The sequence below is a fragment of the Bos taurus genome, chromosome 13 (assembly GCF_002263795.3).
Source record: "Bos taurus isolate L1 Dominette 01449 registration number 42190680 breed Hereford chromosome 13, ARS-UCD2.0, whole genome shotgun sequence".
Taxonomy (NCBI): Eukaryota; Metazoa; Chordata; class Mammalia; order Artiodactyla; family Bovidae; genus Bos; species Bos taurus.
Window position 1 is genome coordinate 77120260 of NC_037340.1, and position 13331 is coordinate 77133590.

The following is a 13331-nucleotide window of genomic DNA, read 5'->3' on the forward strand; positions in this document are numbered from 1 at the left end:
CTCTCCCCTTGAATTTCTGGGTTCCCGGACTGCCATTTCTCAGCAGGTCCTGTGTCGATACTTTTATCACCAGTTTGCCCCTGTCCCTTTATTCTCCCTTCCCATCATCCTGTTCCATTTCTGCTGCCAGGAATGGTTTGGCGTGGGACGGTCCCATCTGCTTGTCAGAACCAATCAGGATAGATGTGGTCAACGTTTCAAATCCTAAGTCCTGGACATGTTAGCTTTGTGAGGGATGGCTCTGTGCTAGCTGCACCCTACTTAAAGCTCCCTTGAAAATCCACCAGGGAACTGGGAAGCTGATCTCCGTATCTCACCCCACCCTGCACCTCCATCAAAACATGAATATCTTGTGATCGACGTATGTGAGATCAGGTTGGAGCGTTTTCCCTCCTGAGAGAAGTATCTGGTTTTTTTGGTTTTTTAAAAAGTAAGCTGGTAGAGAGCACACTTCAACACAGCTCGGTTACTTCACATAACTTGGGTTCTATGGAGTTAATAAGTGTGTTTAGACTTTTTTGAATTTGGAGCAGCAGGTGCTTGGCTCTTGGTACTAATCATCCAGTTTAGCTCACAGAGCCATCTTCTTAAACCAGACCAATAAAAACAAAGGCAAACCTTGTAGAAAAGTTGGGCTTTGAGAGGACGGGCAGTGGGCACTCCTGAAGATGAAGGTTTTGGATTTTTGTTTCAGGCTCTTCTCACCGCGGTCACATCCCCGCACATTGAAATTCACGAGGGCACCATCCTGCAGACGGTCAGGACATGTTACAATATCTATTTGGCCAGCAAAAATCTCATCAATCAAACCACTGCCAAGGCTACCCTCACTCAGATGCTGAACGTCATTTTCACCCGCATGGAAAACCAAGTGGTGAGTGGTCGCAGTTAGCAGCTGCCGTGAGTGGGACACCATCCCAGGCTGTGAAGTCTTTCCTGTGTGGCCTCGGTGCCTGGTGAAGAGTCTTAGCATCTTGTAATTAATTCCTTCTTCCTCTGAGTTCTCTGCAGTCTGTTTTTGTCCTTGCTTTAAAAAGCAGAGAGAGAATCTCGATGGGTTTTGAAATTCGAATTCCAGATTTGCTATGAGTTTGTTGAAGGAATTGATTTCCTTTTTTAAATGCTATCCTTCTGTTTGGATATTCTTTATGCAACAGGCTGGCTTTTTTTCTGTTCCTTATCAAAACGCTGGATCCATTTAGATTGAATCCCTTTTTCGTTGCCTTTCAGTTGCAGGAGGCCAGAGAATTGGAAAAACCGATCCATTCGAAACCACAGTCCCCTGTGATCCAAGCTGCAGCAGGGTCCCCAAAGTTCAATCGTTTGAAGCAGAGCCAGGCACAGAGCAAACCAACAACTCCTGAAAAGACAGATTTAACCAATGGCGAGCATGCCAGAAGTGGTTCTGCGGTGATCACAGAGAACGGACACGCCCCCAGAGAGAGGGGCCCATCGCTCTCAGGTACGGCCCCTGCGCCTCCCCGTCCCCCACTGACCGGGCCGTCTTGCATCCAAGGGGCCGGTGAAGGAGCTGTCTGGTGTCATGACAGGAAACCTCCAGTAGCTCTTCTCTTTCTGGGCCTCCTCCTTGACTTCCCCTTTGATTTTCTCTTATGAAACATAACCCAGGAGGCCAAGTGTCTCAGATCCCGTTGTCAGTTATGAGTGTTTTGGTTGTTGTGGTGGTTTTTTGGTCGGATGTTGGGGGGTTGTTCCTGGAATATATCTAGCTACTGCTGTTTGATGTCAGCTGTAGTGCCGTGGGTTCATGTTGGAGTGCTTGTGTCCCAGAAGGTAATCGTTTGGGTGGTTGAGCATTTAATGTCTGTTTCATCTCCCAGAAGAGGACACGGACATCATCTGTCACATATACACAGGCTCTCTGTGCTCTGCCCACTTACGGGCAGTTAGTCACTATTTATGGACGTCTTTGAAGGGAGGCAGAAGGTGGGTGGGTGGGTTCATAGAGAAATAGGCACACAGACAGCTCTGTCTTCTTCTGAGACCAAGTACATTACTACTTGGTTGTGCTTGCTTTTTTAAATGAAAGATCTTCCGCACCCGATGATAGTCTTGAAGTAAATAAAACATTAGGTGTGAAAGTTTTGAATTGGGTTGTCATATAAGATTATTTTTTAATATTTACCTCTCTTTCACTGTGCAATTTGTGCAAACAGAATTCTAAATTTATATATTTTTCAAGAACATACCTTATTCTCAAGTGATTTCTGCCAAATAATTTTTCACTCTAGCTGATGGTTCTACAATGAAATATCTGACCCGCCTTCGTAATTGGCCTCATATCTTCTTCTGCCCCATTATTTGCAGTGAGGTCTGTTGGTGGTATGTTGGCTACCAGAGGCATACTTGAGCAGCTTTTGTTCATCTGTAATTTACCAGAGCTCGGCATGGGCAGGAAGAGGCCAGGTGTTGCTGCTGGAACGTTGCTTTGCATCAGCTCACCCAAGGCCAGGACCAGAGAAAAGGCGCCACAGGAGCCACACGTGCCTTGGGTGCGCCCTGTTGGCTGCCCGGTGTCACGTGTCTTGGAAGGTGTTCAGGAAGCCCTGACCCACCTTCTGTACCGGTTTTCATGTTGGCCTTATTAACTCTCAGAGCAAAGAGCAGGCAGGTTTTTACTGGAATCAGACTGTGGCCAATCAACAAATATTAATATTTAAACACACTGTAGTGACCGTAACTGTGCAGATGGAAAAGCAGGTCTTCCTGAGCTGCATGAAAGTGCTTCCACTGCAGCCCATTTTCCACCCAGCAGCCAACATGATCTTTTAAAAGCGTGGATTAGTTGAGGACCTCCCTCTGCTTAAACCCCTCTGGTAATTTCCCATCCTGTCCCATTCATAGTGGCATCTGTGCCTGCGCCATCTCCACGATGTCCAAGGCCCTGTGTGTCCTGCCTCCGCCCACCTCCCTGTACCCTTCCTTGGGTTCCTTTCCCCTTGTTTGTAATAGGATGTGCAGGTGGTGTTTCTGGTTCTTGAAAATGTGGTGCTTGCTCTTGGTACCTTGGCACCTACTGTCCCTTACCCCGCCTTTGTCTCCAGGTTTCGTTTCTAACTGATCCCCTCTCTGAAGCTCCCCATCACTCTGTCCCATCACCCTTTCTTATTTTCCTCATGGCACTCTTCAAATCACTGAAGAGTTTGTGTTCACTTGTTCCTGGTCTAAGGCATCAGCCACCCTGTTCACCACAATATTCCCAACACCTGGTTTGGTGCCCAGGACATATAGTCAGTAAATACCTTTTTTCCTGAATGAATGGAGTGTGGGGGGGATTTGATTTCTAGAATATGGTTTTACAGAAACCCAGGAACCTAAAATTCTGCTCTAACACAGAATGCTTTACACTTAGCATATTGCTGTGGATTTTGTTGCCACAAGGTGTAATACACCCCGTGAGGCTTCTCCCAAGATCATGGGCATCAGAGTGCCTGTAGGAATCAGACCACAAACCTCCAAGTGGTAGATCAGAGTGGAGGTGCACCATCGCCCTTAAGAGGGACAGGCAGGCTTCACTTGTCCAGATGTGGCTCTAAAGAAAGAACGCGTCCTTCAGGAGAACCGGGTGAGGCACCTGGGAGGAAGGGCAGCCTGAGAGGCAGATGGCAGAGGTGCTGGCTGACAGACACAGCGCCCTGGGCTAGAGTCCAGGCTGCCGAGGCCCCCGGGGGCTCCAATGCCTCTGTGACCAAGATGACGTGTCCAGCTGTCCTCTTGGTTCCCTCCTGTGGACTGGCCATCGGGGAGGCCCCCACCTCCCTGAGGCAGTCACTGTGCCAGGCGTGGTCCTTGCTACCTGGGCACTCCACATGCATTGTCCTACTTCACTGCGAACCCTCCTGGGCCTTCCTGAGACAATGTGCCTCCCAGTGGAATCTGTGTGGATGACAGCTCCCCAGCAGACCAGAGGATCTTCCTCCCCTTGGCAGATTTTCATCCCAGGTTGATACTCCGTCAGTCTTATCAGCCCGTTCAAGAAGTGGATCAGAGTGCTCTGTAAATTCACAAAATGAGATCTTTGAGCCTACAACATGCTAGCTTCTGTGAACCTTAGGGCATGGCCAACAGGGTTCCCTGGCGAGCTCACCCCATTTGTCCATTCACAGCCCTCCAAAGACCCAACTGTTCTTGTCAGTTTTCTAAAATACAGGTTTATTGAAATTCAGTTCTATAAATTCACCTGTTTAAAATGTACAGTTCAGTTCTTTGGAGTATGTTGACACAGTTGAGCAACAGTCAATCACCACAATCAGTTTTAGAGCATTTTTATCACACCCAGAAGAAACCCTGTACCCAATAGTCACTTCCCATTTTCTTTTATTTTTAAGATTCTTGCTTTTTAACTCCCAGTATTAGCTTAAGCGTTTACACACGTGTATAGCTAATACGGAATATTGTAGGTACACAGTTACCATTGTGCTCACAGATGTCTTCCCTCGCTCTTTTTGTCTTGCATCCCATTCATTAAGAGAAAAACAGCCCAACAACCTACCAAGCCCGCAGCTCCTCTGATGAAACATATTCATCAGGCTGCTAATTCTTGGGTGTTGATAGTGTACAGGGGGCTTTGGAATGTTTAGTAGAGATTAGACCCTGTTGTCATAATTCTATTAAATCATAGCATCAGAGAATGTTGGAACTAGAAAGGAACTTAGAAATACCTAGACACGTGTTTACCAAATCATGATAGACGAGATGATTTTACATGGCTCATAGGTGAATGGTTTTTATTTTAATAGTTATACATTTGTTCTAACATGCATTAAGAAAGTGTGATCAGTGTTTGAAGCCTTTGTTGTGTGAATATTATTGCTTACAGTGAGTTAAAGATCACTGTTAGATATATATATATTCACGCATGTAATATAATAAGTGGTACATGAAATGGCAAAAATTATGAAGATTGTGTGTGCTGTAGCCCCGCGTTCCAGGAAACAAGCTCACTCAGAGAGGACAGTGCAGATAGTGGAGTGCAGTTTATTACATCGGTGGGCCCAAGGCAGAGTCTCCTCTTAGCCAAGGATCCCAACCAGCATTTGTGAAAACTTTATATACCCTAAGTGTATAAGGCTCTCTGAAACTAGTCTGAACAAAGGAAAAAGAAAGCTACAATCATAGTTAACCCATGATTCTTATGCCTTAAGCCTAGGTAGTTAACAGTGGACACTTATCAATAGGTTTGTGGTCATACCCCAATAAGCATAATAGAATGTATGATTCTATTCAGTTACACAGGTAATTAGGGTATTCTTTTAGGCAATGGAGAAGGCAATGGCACCCCACTCCAGTACTCTTGCCTGGAAAATCCCACGGACGGAGGAGCCTGGAGGGCTGCAGTCCATGGGGTCGCTGAGGGTCGGACACGACTGAGCGACTTCACTTTCACTTTTCACTTTCATGCATTGGAAAAGGAAATGGTAACCCACTCCAGTGTTCTTGCCTGGAGAATCCCAGGGATGGGGGAGCCTGGTGAGCTGCCCTCTATGGGGTTGCACAGAGTCGGACACGACTGAAGTGACTTAGCAGTTGGGCGATGGAGAGCCCTGGGGCTCTTCCTTCTGGGGGCCCTGGTTTTCCCTTCTGGGGGCCTGGTTTTCCAGTTGGTATGTCGTTTCCATAGATACTGGGCATATAGCTCAAAGTCCACAGTCCGGCCCAAGACGGAGTCCTGCTTTCAAGATAGAGCCTGTTCTGTTTCCTTCTTCCTAGGTAACACTAATCTAGACTGAACCGTCTTATTTAGATGAAGAAACAGGTTTAGAAGATTTTGCCCGTGACTGAGGGCTTTTCTAACCTCCATTCAAGTTCTCTTTGCCCTCTTAGGAGAGCATTTGTTGTTTACTCGCCAAGTTGTATCCGACTCTTTTGCAGCCCTGTGGACTATAGCCCACCAGGCTCCTCTGTCCACAGGATTGCCCAGGAAAGAATACTGGAGTAGACTGCCATTTCCTTCTCCGGGGATCTCCCTGACCCAAGGCTCTAACTCCTGTCTTCTGCATTGAAAACCAGATTTATCAGTCCCATAAGTTTAGCGCTTTCCAGTGTACAGGCTGGTGCACAAGTCTGGGCTCACTGAGATCATTCCTTTGATGTGTATCTCGGCTCTCTGGCTCCAGTCTCCTGTGTGTTCCTATCCTGCGTCCCCTCAGGGTGCACCCACTGGAGGGGGTGGCTGAGGGCTCCAGGACCTTTGTCTCCATCCTGAGCTCCCTCAGGGCCTACCGCAGGGGGTGTCTGGAGTGGTTTGAAGGCTGCAGCATCCTTTGTTTACTGATCTGATGTGTGGGGCGGCATTTTTCTTTCACTTGGGTTAAGTGCCCAATGGAAATGAAAACGCTTCCCTGTTGCTTCTCTAGGACTAAAGGCAAAATCGTGGCCTGATTGGAAAATCATTGTTGAAGAAGAATTTAAAGGATTATTTTGATTTTCTTTAACATGATGGCCCTTAATATTTACTTCCAGAAGACTAGTCGAATGCTTGTTTACTGGTTCTCCCAGAACTAGTTTCCTACCAAAACAACTGGTAGCGAGCCTTTTCCACTTAAACAGTTACCATCTTACAGAATAAGTCCATTTAGAATGTAGTAAGTTCCCAACTATCACGTGAGGAATCTCATGCTAAGGTCTGGGTTTACACTGTGGGAAAAAGAAGCAGCCAGAGGCACACTGTTTACCAGGGCTCTGGGTGCACGAGGTGAAGGGGCAAGATGACGCTTCTCCTTTTGTTCTGTCAGAAACCATAGCTGGATAATACCAGCTGCTGCCTGCAGCCCAAGGGTGGTGGAGGGGGCCCTGGGCCGGCAACTGTGACTCAGGAAGGAAGAGTGTCTAAGACTGCGGGGTCTCAGAGTTCCACTGGGGGAAGACTGAGTCATAGCAGATGGCTGCCCCCAAGTTTCCACATTTCCTGGGACGTGGTCAGGTTTGGCTTTGGAGAGGGCCTACTTGCACTCTTGCTTCAGACTGTGACTCTGGAGAACACTGACTTAATCTCCACCTTACTTCATTCTCGTTGGAAATGCCCACATATGTGCGTTTGCGTTTGTGTATTTGGTGTGTGTGTAGGGACTGAAGACGGAGCCCAGGAGGTGGTGAAGGAGATCTTAGAAGATGTGGTCACGTCTGCAGTTAAAGGTGAGAACCAAGCACCCAGCCTCTCCTCCTCCTTGCTCCTTCACACGAGTGCCCAGCCAGGTGTGTTAGTGGTAGAGTGCACCACCGCGACCACCTCCTGCACACTCGTGGAAACCAAGAAGTCACTTGTGACTCGTGATAGGTTTCATTCTCCCTCAGGTTGGGTTCAGGATGCGCAGTCTGACAGTGTTAGAGTTGGGTGTGCCACTGGAGATGCAGAGGTCCATGCCCTGTAGAGCCAGGTTTCCCCAGGAGTGGGCGGGGGGCCCTGAGGCAGTGAAGTTTCCGGGCTAGACATCACTGTGTCCAGGGGACAGTCCCCATGTCAGCAGGTGTCACATGCACAGAGAAGCTCTGTTAGTTTTGTTCGACTTCATTCATAACTACCCCAGTTTTTGGTGTAGTTTCAGTGGAATTAACCTTGGATAGCTCCAAATGACTGTTAGATGATTTTTCCTTTTGTTTTTACTCGAACTCTCAGGTCAGTGGTTATGTGCTGAACACTGAGCTTCGGGGTCAGTAAACCATTAATGGGTTGAGAAGTCAATAAATTAGTGGTTCGTAATCCGTGTTTTTAAATGGGAGACATAAAACAAAAATAGGTACAAACTGAATGTCTTGCATGTAGTAGTGTTAAGCATTGTTCCATGAGACATGTTTCAATGATTTATCTCTGTGCACACATGTATACTGGGTCCTGACTTTTAAAATGTATCTCTTAATGAGTGAGCATCAAGGTCAAAGAGTATTGACCTTTGACCTTTTTACCCACTGCTCAAAACCCTGTCTTTTTGTTAATTTAAGGTACCACCAAGCTATAGTCATAGATTTTATTGTTGGTTTAACTCTTTGTAGAAGTGTCTTTAAAAATAAAGTAATTTGATTTCATACTTTTAGATTTTTCTTTCCTGGGTCCAATATATGAGTGTATGAAGTCCTCACATGGTGAACCTTGTCTGTCTTGCTCATACTGTGTCTTCCAGCCCCTAGCCTAGAGTTTGGCCCATAGTAGGCACCTGATAAGTATTTGCTGAATATGCTTTAGAAACCATTTTTGAAGATGGTGCTACTGAGTTGTTTGGTGTTCCTTAAATATATTAATATAACAATCCACATGGTAAATTTCTCATAGAGGTCACCTGTTCTGCTAGTCATCAGATATGCTTATTTCATGAAATGATGGAATCCATTTAATTCTTTGTCTTTTCCTTTTCCACATGGCTGCCAGGAAGCTCAGACCTCCTTTTTTTTCCTCCTACTGTGACTAAGGTTTTCTATCATAGCTATCAACCTCTTCATTTACGTGACTCTTGTTCTCTGACCCCTACATTAGTAACCCTTTCTGTGCATTTCTGTTTATCTGCTTCTAATTATCTTCAGAAGTAGGTAGGGGTGGACAGGGCTGCTACATTGCACATTTCTGGAGGTACCGTTGACCCAGACTATAGTATAAAGTGACCTGGGAGTGGGGCTGTGGGTAACAGACACATAAAGCCAGAAAGGGAAAAAGGAGTAGCTTGAAGGTTATGTGAATAACTTCTGGGACTTCTCTGGTTAAGACAATGTGCTCCTAATGCAGGAGGTACAGGTTCGATCTCTGGTCAGGGAGCTAAAATCCTACATGCCTGATGGCCAGAAAACCAAAACATAAAACAGACGTAATGTTGCAATGAATTCAATAAAGACTTTAAAAATGGTCCACACACACACACACACACACACACACACAAAAACTTAAAAAAAACCAAAAACTTCTTCTTGGTGTCAGGCCATCTTTTAGGGTAAGTATTGACTCGATGATGACTTTTGCATTGTATTTTAAGAAGCAGCACAAAAGCATGGGCTGACGGAGCCCGAGAGGGTCCTGAGTGAACTGGAGTGCCAAGAACGTGCCGCCCCCCCTGCAGCTGATGAAAACTCCCAGACCAACGGGATAGCGGACGACAGGCAGTCCTTGTCATCAGCAGATAACCTGGTGCGTTGGTGATCTTCTAGCAGACTCCTTTCGAGGTTTACTTCTTCTGTAAGATGCAGAGTTATATCTCTGTCAGAAGAAGCCAGTGAAAACCAGCAAGCCCTGTTCAGTTATTTAGTCACACCATCCTGGCCTGATATTCTGTATGTTCTTGGAACATGCTCGTTAATGCTGGTGGTATGTAATGTTGTTAAACCCTATTTATTCAGAACTTTTAAAAACTTAACATTTCTTGCCCTTTTTCTTTTTTCTCAAAATGGTATACATTGATTACAGAAAGAATAAGGGAAATACAGAGAAAGAAAAATAAGGAAGTAGAAGTCATCCATAATGTAACCCAGAGATAACATTTGTTAAGGTTTTACTTACACCATAGATTTTTCTCTCCCTCCCATTTTTGAACCACTTAAATGTAATAACATGATATGCATGCTGTTTTGTAACCCGCTTTTTAAATTTAAGGTACATTATGAACATCCTTTCAGGCACCCTTAAGTGTGTCTGCTACATTATTTTTTTAGATAGCTTTGTTGTTCTATTGAAAATGCTATATATAAACATTCAAAACAGGAAGAAATACGATCTGAACTTGCCTCCTGAACTCACTCAGTCTCTGCCTTTTCCCATGTGTCCCAACTGTTCAAATGATCACACACACACACAGGAGCCTTTTTATGTATTTCTTTTTCCTATTCATCACCCTGTTTCATGGAATTTTAGTTATTGATAAACTAGATACCTGTTTATGTACTGTATGTTTATCTACTTTATGCATAAAAATAATAAGATTTTCTCTACAACTATGCCCTACTCCACCCCACCCTGACAGTTGCCCCTGTCTCAGTCTGTTTAGGCTGCATTAATAGAATACTGTATACTGGGTGCCTTATAAACAACAGAAATGTGTTTCTCACAGTTCTGGAGGCGAGGAAGTCCAAGGTCAAGATATTAACAGTTGCAGTGTCTGGTGAGAGCCTGTTTGTTTCCTGGTTCATGGACAGCCATCTTCTTACTCTGTCCTGGCAGAAGGGGCAAGGGAGCTCTCTGAGGCCTGTTTAATAAAGGCAGTAATCCCATCCGTGAAGGCTCCACCTCACTGCCAAAGGCCCCATCTCCAAATTCCATCACATTAGGGATTAGGTTTCAACATAAGAAATTCAGTGAGGGTCTCAGACATCCAGACTATAGCAGTCCCCTTGGGGTTCTGTCATCCCCATTAAGAAGGCGCTGGGGGGATGATCTGGGAGATTGGGATTGGTGTATATACACTGTTGATACATGTATAAAATTAGACAACAGTGAGAACCTGCTGTATAGCACGGTGCTCTGTGGGGACCTAAATGGAGAGGAAATCCAGGAAAGAAGGGATGTATGTATACGTATAGCTGAGCCACTTGGCTGTACAGTAGAAGCTAACACAACCCTGTAAAGCAACTATACTCCAATAAAAAAAATTGTTTTTAATGAATGCGTGTATATAGGGATGTGTATAAATTCACACACGGTATCTGTGTCACATATTAGACTGCAACTTGCTTTGTTCCCTCAACACTTTTATGGACATCTTTTCACATCAGTAGTACTAATTTTTTAATGGCCATGTGAAATTCTGTCATGGATTACCATAATCTGTTTAACCAGTTCCCTATTAGGTTTTTGGATTATTTCAGTTTAATCACAGGAGACAGTTCTACAGTGAATATCCTTGTAGATAGATCTTTTTCTTTTGTGACCCCATGGACTGTAGCCCGCCAGGCTCCTCTGTCCCTGCGATTTCACAGACAAGAATACTGGAGTGGATTGCCATTTCCTTCTCCAGGGGATCTTCCTGACCCAAGGATGGAATCCAGATCTCCTGCAGTGGCAGGCAGGTTCTTTATTACTGAGTCACCTGCGAATCCCAACAGTATTCTTAGAAATATCTTTTTTACCCAAACTAATAAAATTATCTATATTCGTTTTTGGTTTTTTATGATTTAACCTTTGCTCATTTATCATTTTAAACCACTCACACCCACTTTCTGAAGGACTTGGAAGTTTTAGAATTGCTGTGACAACTCCCCCAGAAGCTCCTGTTTTGACATATTGTTTCCTCCCCCACATCCTTCACCTCCCCCAATGAGTAAATAATTTACATTTTCATGAGATAATTACATTTCTTATTTTTGAAAAGAGTCATCCTTTTGTTTGGACCCTTTGATTTTTCTCATCTTTGTTCTGATCTTAGGAGTCGGATGCTCAAGGACATCCAGTGGCCGCCAGGTTCTCCCACATTCTGCAGAAGGATGCCTTCCTGGTGTTTCGCTCCCTGTGCAAGCTGTCCATGAAACCCCTTGGCGAAGGCCCCCCAGATCCAAAGTGAGCTGACAGCAGTTCTTGGCCGTCTATAATCCTAATGATCCAGGAGGATCTTAGGGGCTCCAAGAAACCCCACTGCCTTGTCCCCTGGTTGGTGTAAATGCAGGAATTTACAGGACTGTTTTACCATGATTTCAGGCTCATGAAGGTCCCACAGTCCTCTCATCATAGATTATGTGCCCACGAACCAAGATTATTGGGCCCAATTTTTCTTTCCTTGGTTTATATACTAAAAAACAATCGTTCAGTTGAATATTCACCCTCTTTCTCCTGACTGATGAATTTAATCATCTGAAGGTCAGAGTCCCCCACCTGGATGCATAGAGAACCTCAGTTTCTTGCCTTGAATGGAAACTTCTGTTTTCATGGGTACAGATTTATGCCCCAGATTCAACCCAGAGAAGCCAGACCTTTAGAGTGAAGGATATACCACAAGGAAGATGGTGCTGTGGGGTGTCAAAGCAGAAGTTTTGGAGCCATGGGGAGCTGCTGGCTCACATGAGACCAACTTCATGCCCGTAGGAGCTACTGAACCTCATCTGGAAAATGGGAATATGGAAAATCAACTCACAGGATCGTTTACCTGAAATGATAGAATTGACATCCCGAGCACAGGGCCCAGTAGTTCACGATAGTTTATAGTCACTGTTATTGTCGTTATTACTGGTTGCTAATTACAGTCCTCTTCTGTTGAGAATATGATGACCATTAGGGAAAAGACTCAGGAAGGTTTCCCTTTCTTTCCATCCCGTGGGCAGGGATGGGAGCCTGAGGCAGGTAGATGAAGAGCCCTGTTCTCGTTGTCTCTAAACACAGAGCAGGACAGACAGTTCAGTCTCACATGATGGATGTGAAGTAATTGGTTCTGTTAGATTCGTTGCAGAACCAGCTTTCCAGAATCGGTTTGTACTTATTTTGCTCCTGCTGTATTTTCTGCTTTATGAGTGGGAGAAAGAGACAACAGTTGGCAGCTCTTGTTCTCCCAGGGCCTGCGGGTTCTGAGAACCCGCCTCATGCCAGCTGCCCTCCCTCTCTTGACATTTTAGGTGCTGTTGCTGATTCTTGAGTCCCCGGCTTCTCAGAAAATCCTCTCACTGATAGAGGAGTGAGACCTTCTTAAACATCCTTTCTGAAATGTTACCTCTCAGCGCTACCCTTGTTCTCTGTCTCCTCTGCCAGGTCCCACGAGCTGCGTTCCAAGGTGGTCTCCCTGCAGCTCCTCCTGTCCGTGTTGCAGAACGCCGGCCCGGTCTTCAGGACTCATGAGATGTTCATCACCGCAATCAAGCAGTACCTCTGCGTGGCGTTGTCCAAGAACGGCGTCTCCTCAGTGCCTGATGTCTTTGAGCTCTCTCTCGCTATTTTTCTCACTCTTCTTTCAAACTTTAAAATGCATCTGAAGATGCAAATAGAGGTATGGACTCCAATTGACTGTTTTGGGGTTTGTTTTGAAGTTTGATGACGCTTTTATATGATGTATTAAATATTGGTGGGAGTTACACAGTCTACGTGCTGGCACCCCTAAGAACTTTTTGAGCAAGAGAATTCCTTTTCATAAAAAGTTACTGCCCCCAAATCTTGTATATGTGTGCTTACTCAGTCGTGTCTGACTCTTCATGACCCCATGGACTGTAGCCCGCCAGGCTCATTTTTCCATGGAATTTTCCAGGCAAGAATACTGGAGTGGGTTGCCATTTTCCTTCTCCAGAGGAACTGCCCAACCCAGTGATCAAACCCACATTTCTTGCATTGACAGGCAGATTCTTTACCACTGCACGACCTGGGAAGCCCCAAATCTTGTATACCTTTCATTTTAACCAAAGGTTTAAATTGTGTAGTCTTT

The 13331-nt window shown here is 45.2% G+C and overlaps 1 protein-coding gene across 2 annotated transcripts in view; it reads left to right on the top strand.

Annotated features, from left to right (window-relative positions):
* Positions 1 to 13331, top strand: part of ARFGEF2 (ADP ribosylation factor guanine nucleotide exchange factor 2) — an 83647-nt gene that overhangs the window by 22547 nt on the left and 47769 nt on the right. For both annotated transcript variants that reach the window (XM_010811513.4, NM_001205652.3), the window contains 6 exons: positions 695 to 874; positions 1231 to 1462; positions 7087 to 7155; positions 8979 to 9130; positions 11358 to 11488; positions 12668 to 12902. In XM_010811513.4, the coding sequence (XP_010809815.1) occupies positions 695 to 874; positions 1231 to 1462; positions 7087 to 7155; positions 8979 to 9130; positions 11358 to 11488; positions 12668 to 12902 (999 nt within the window). The remainder of the gene's footprint in view (positions 1 to 694; positions 875 to 1230; positions 1463 to 7086; positions 7156 to 8978; positions 9131 to 11357; positions 11489 to 12667; positions 12903 to 13331) is intronic.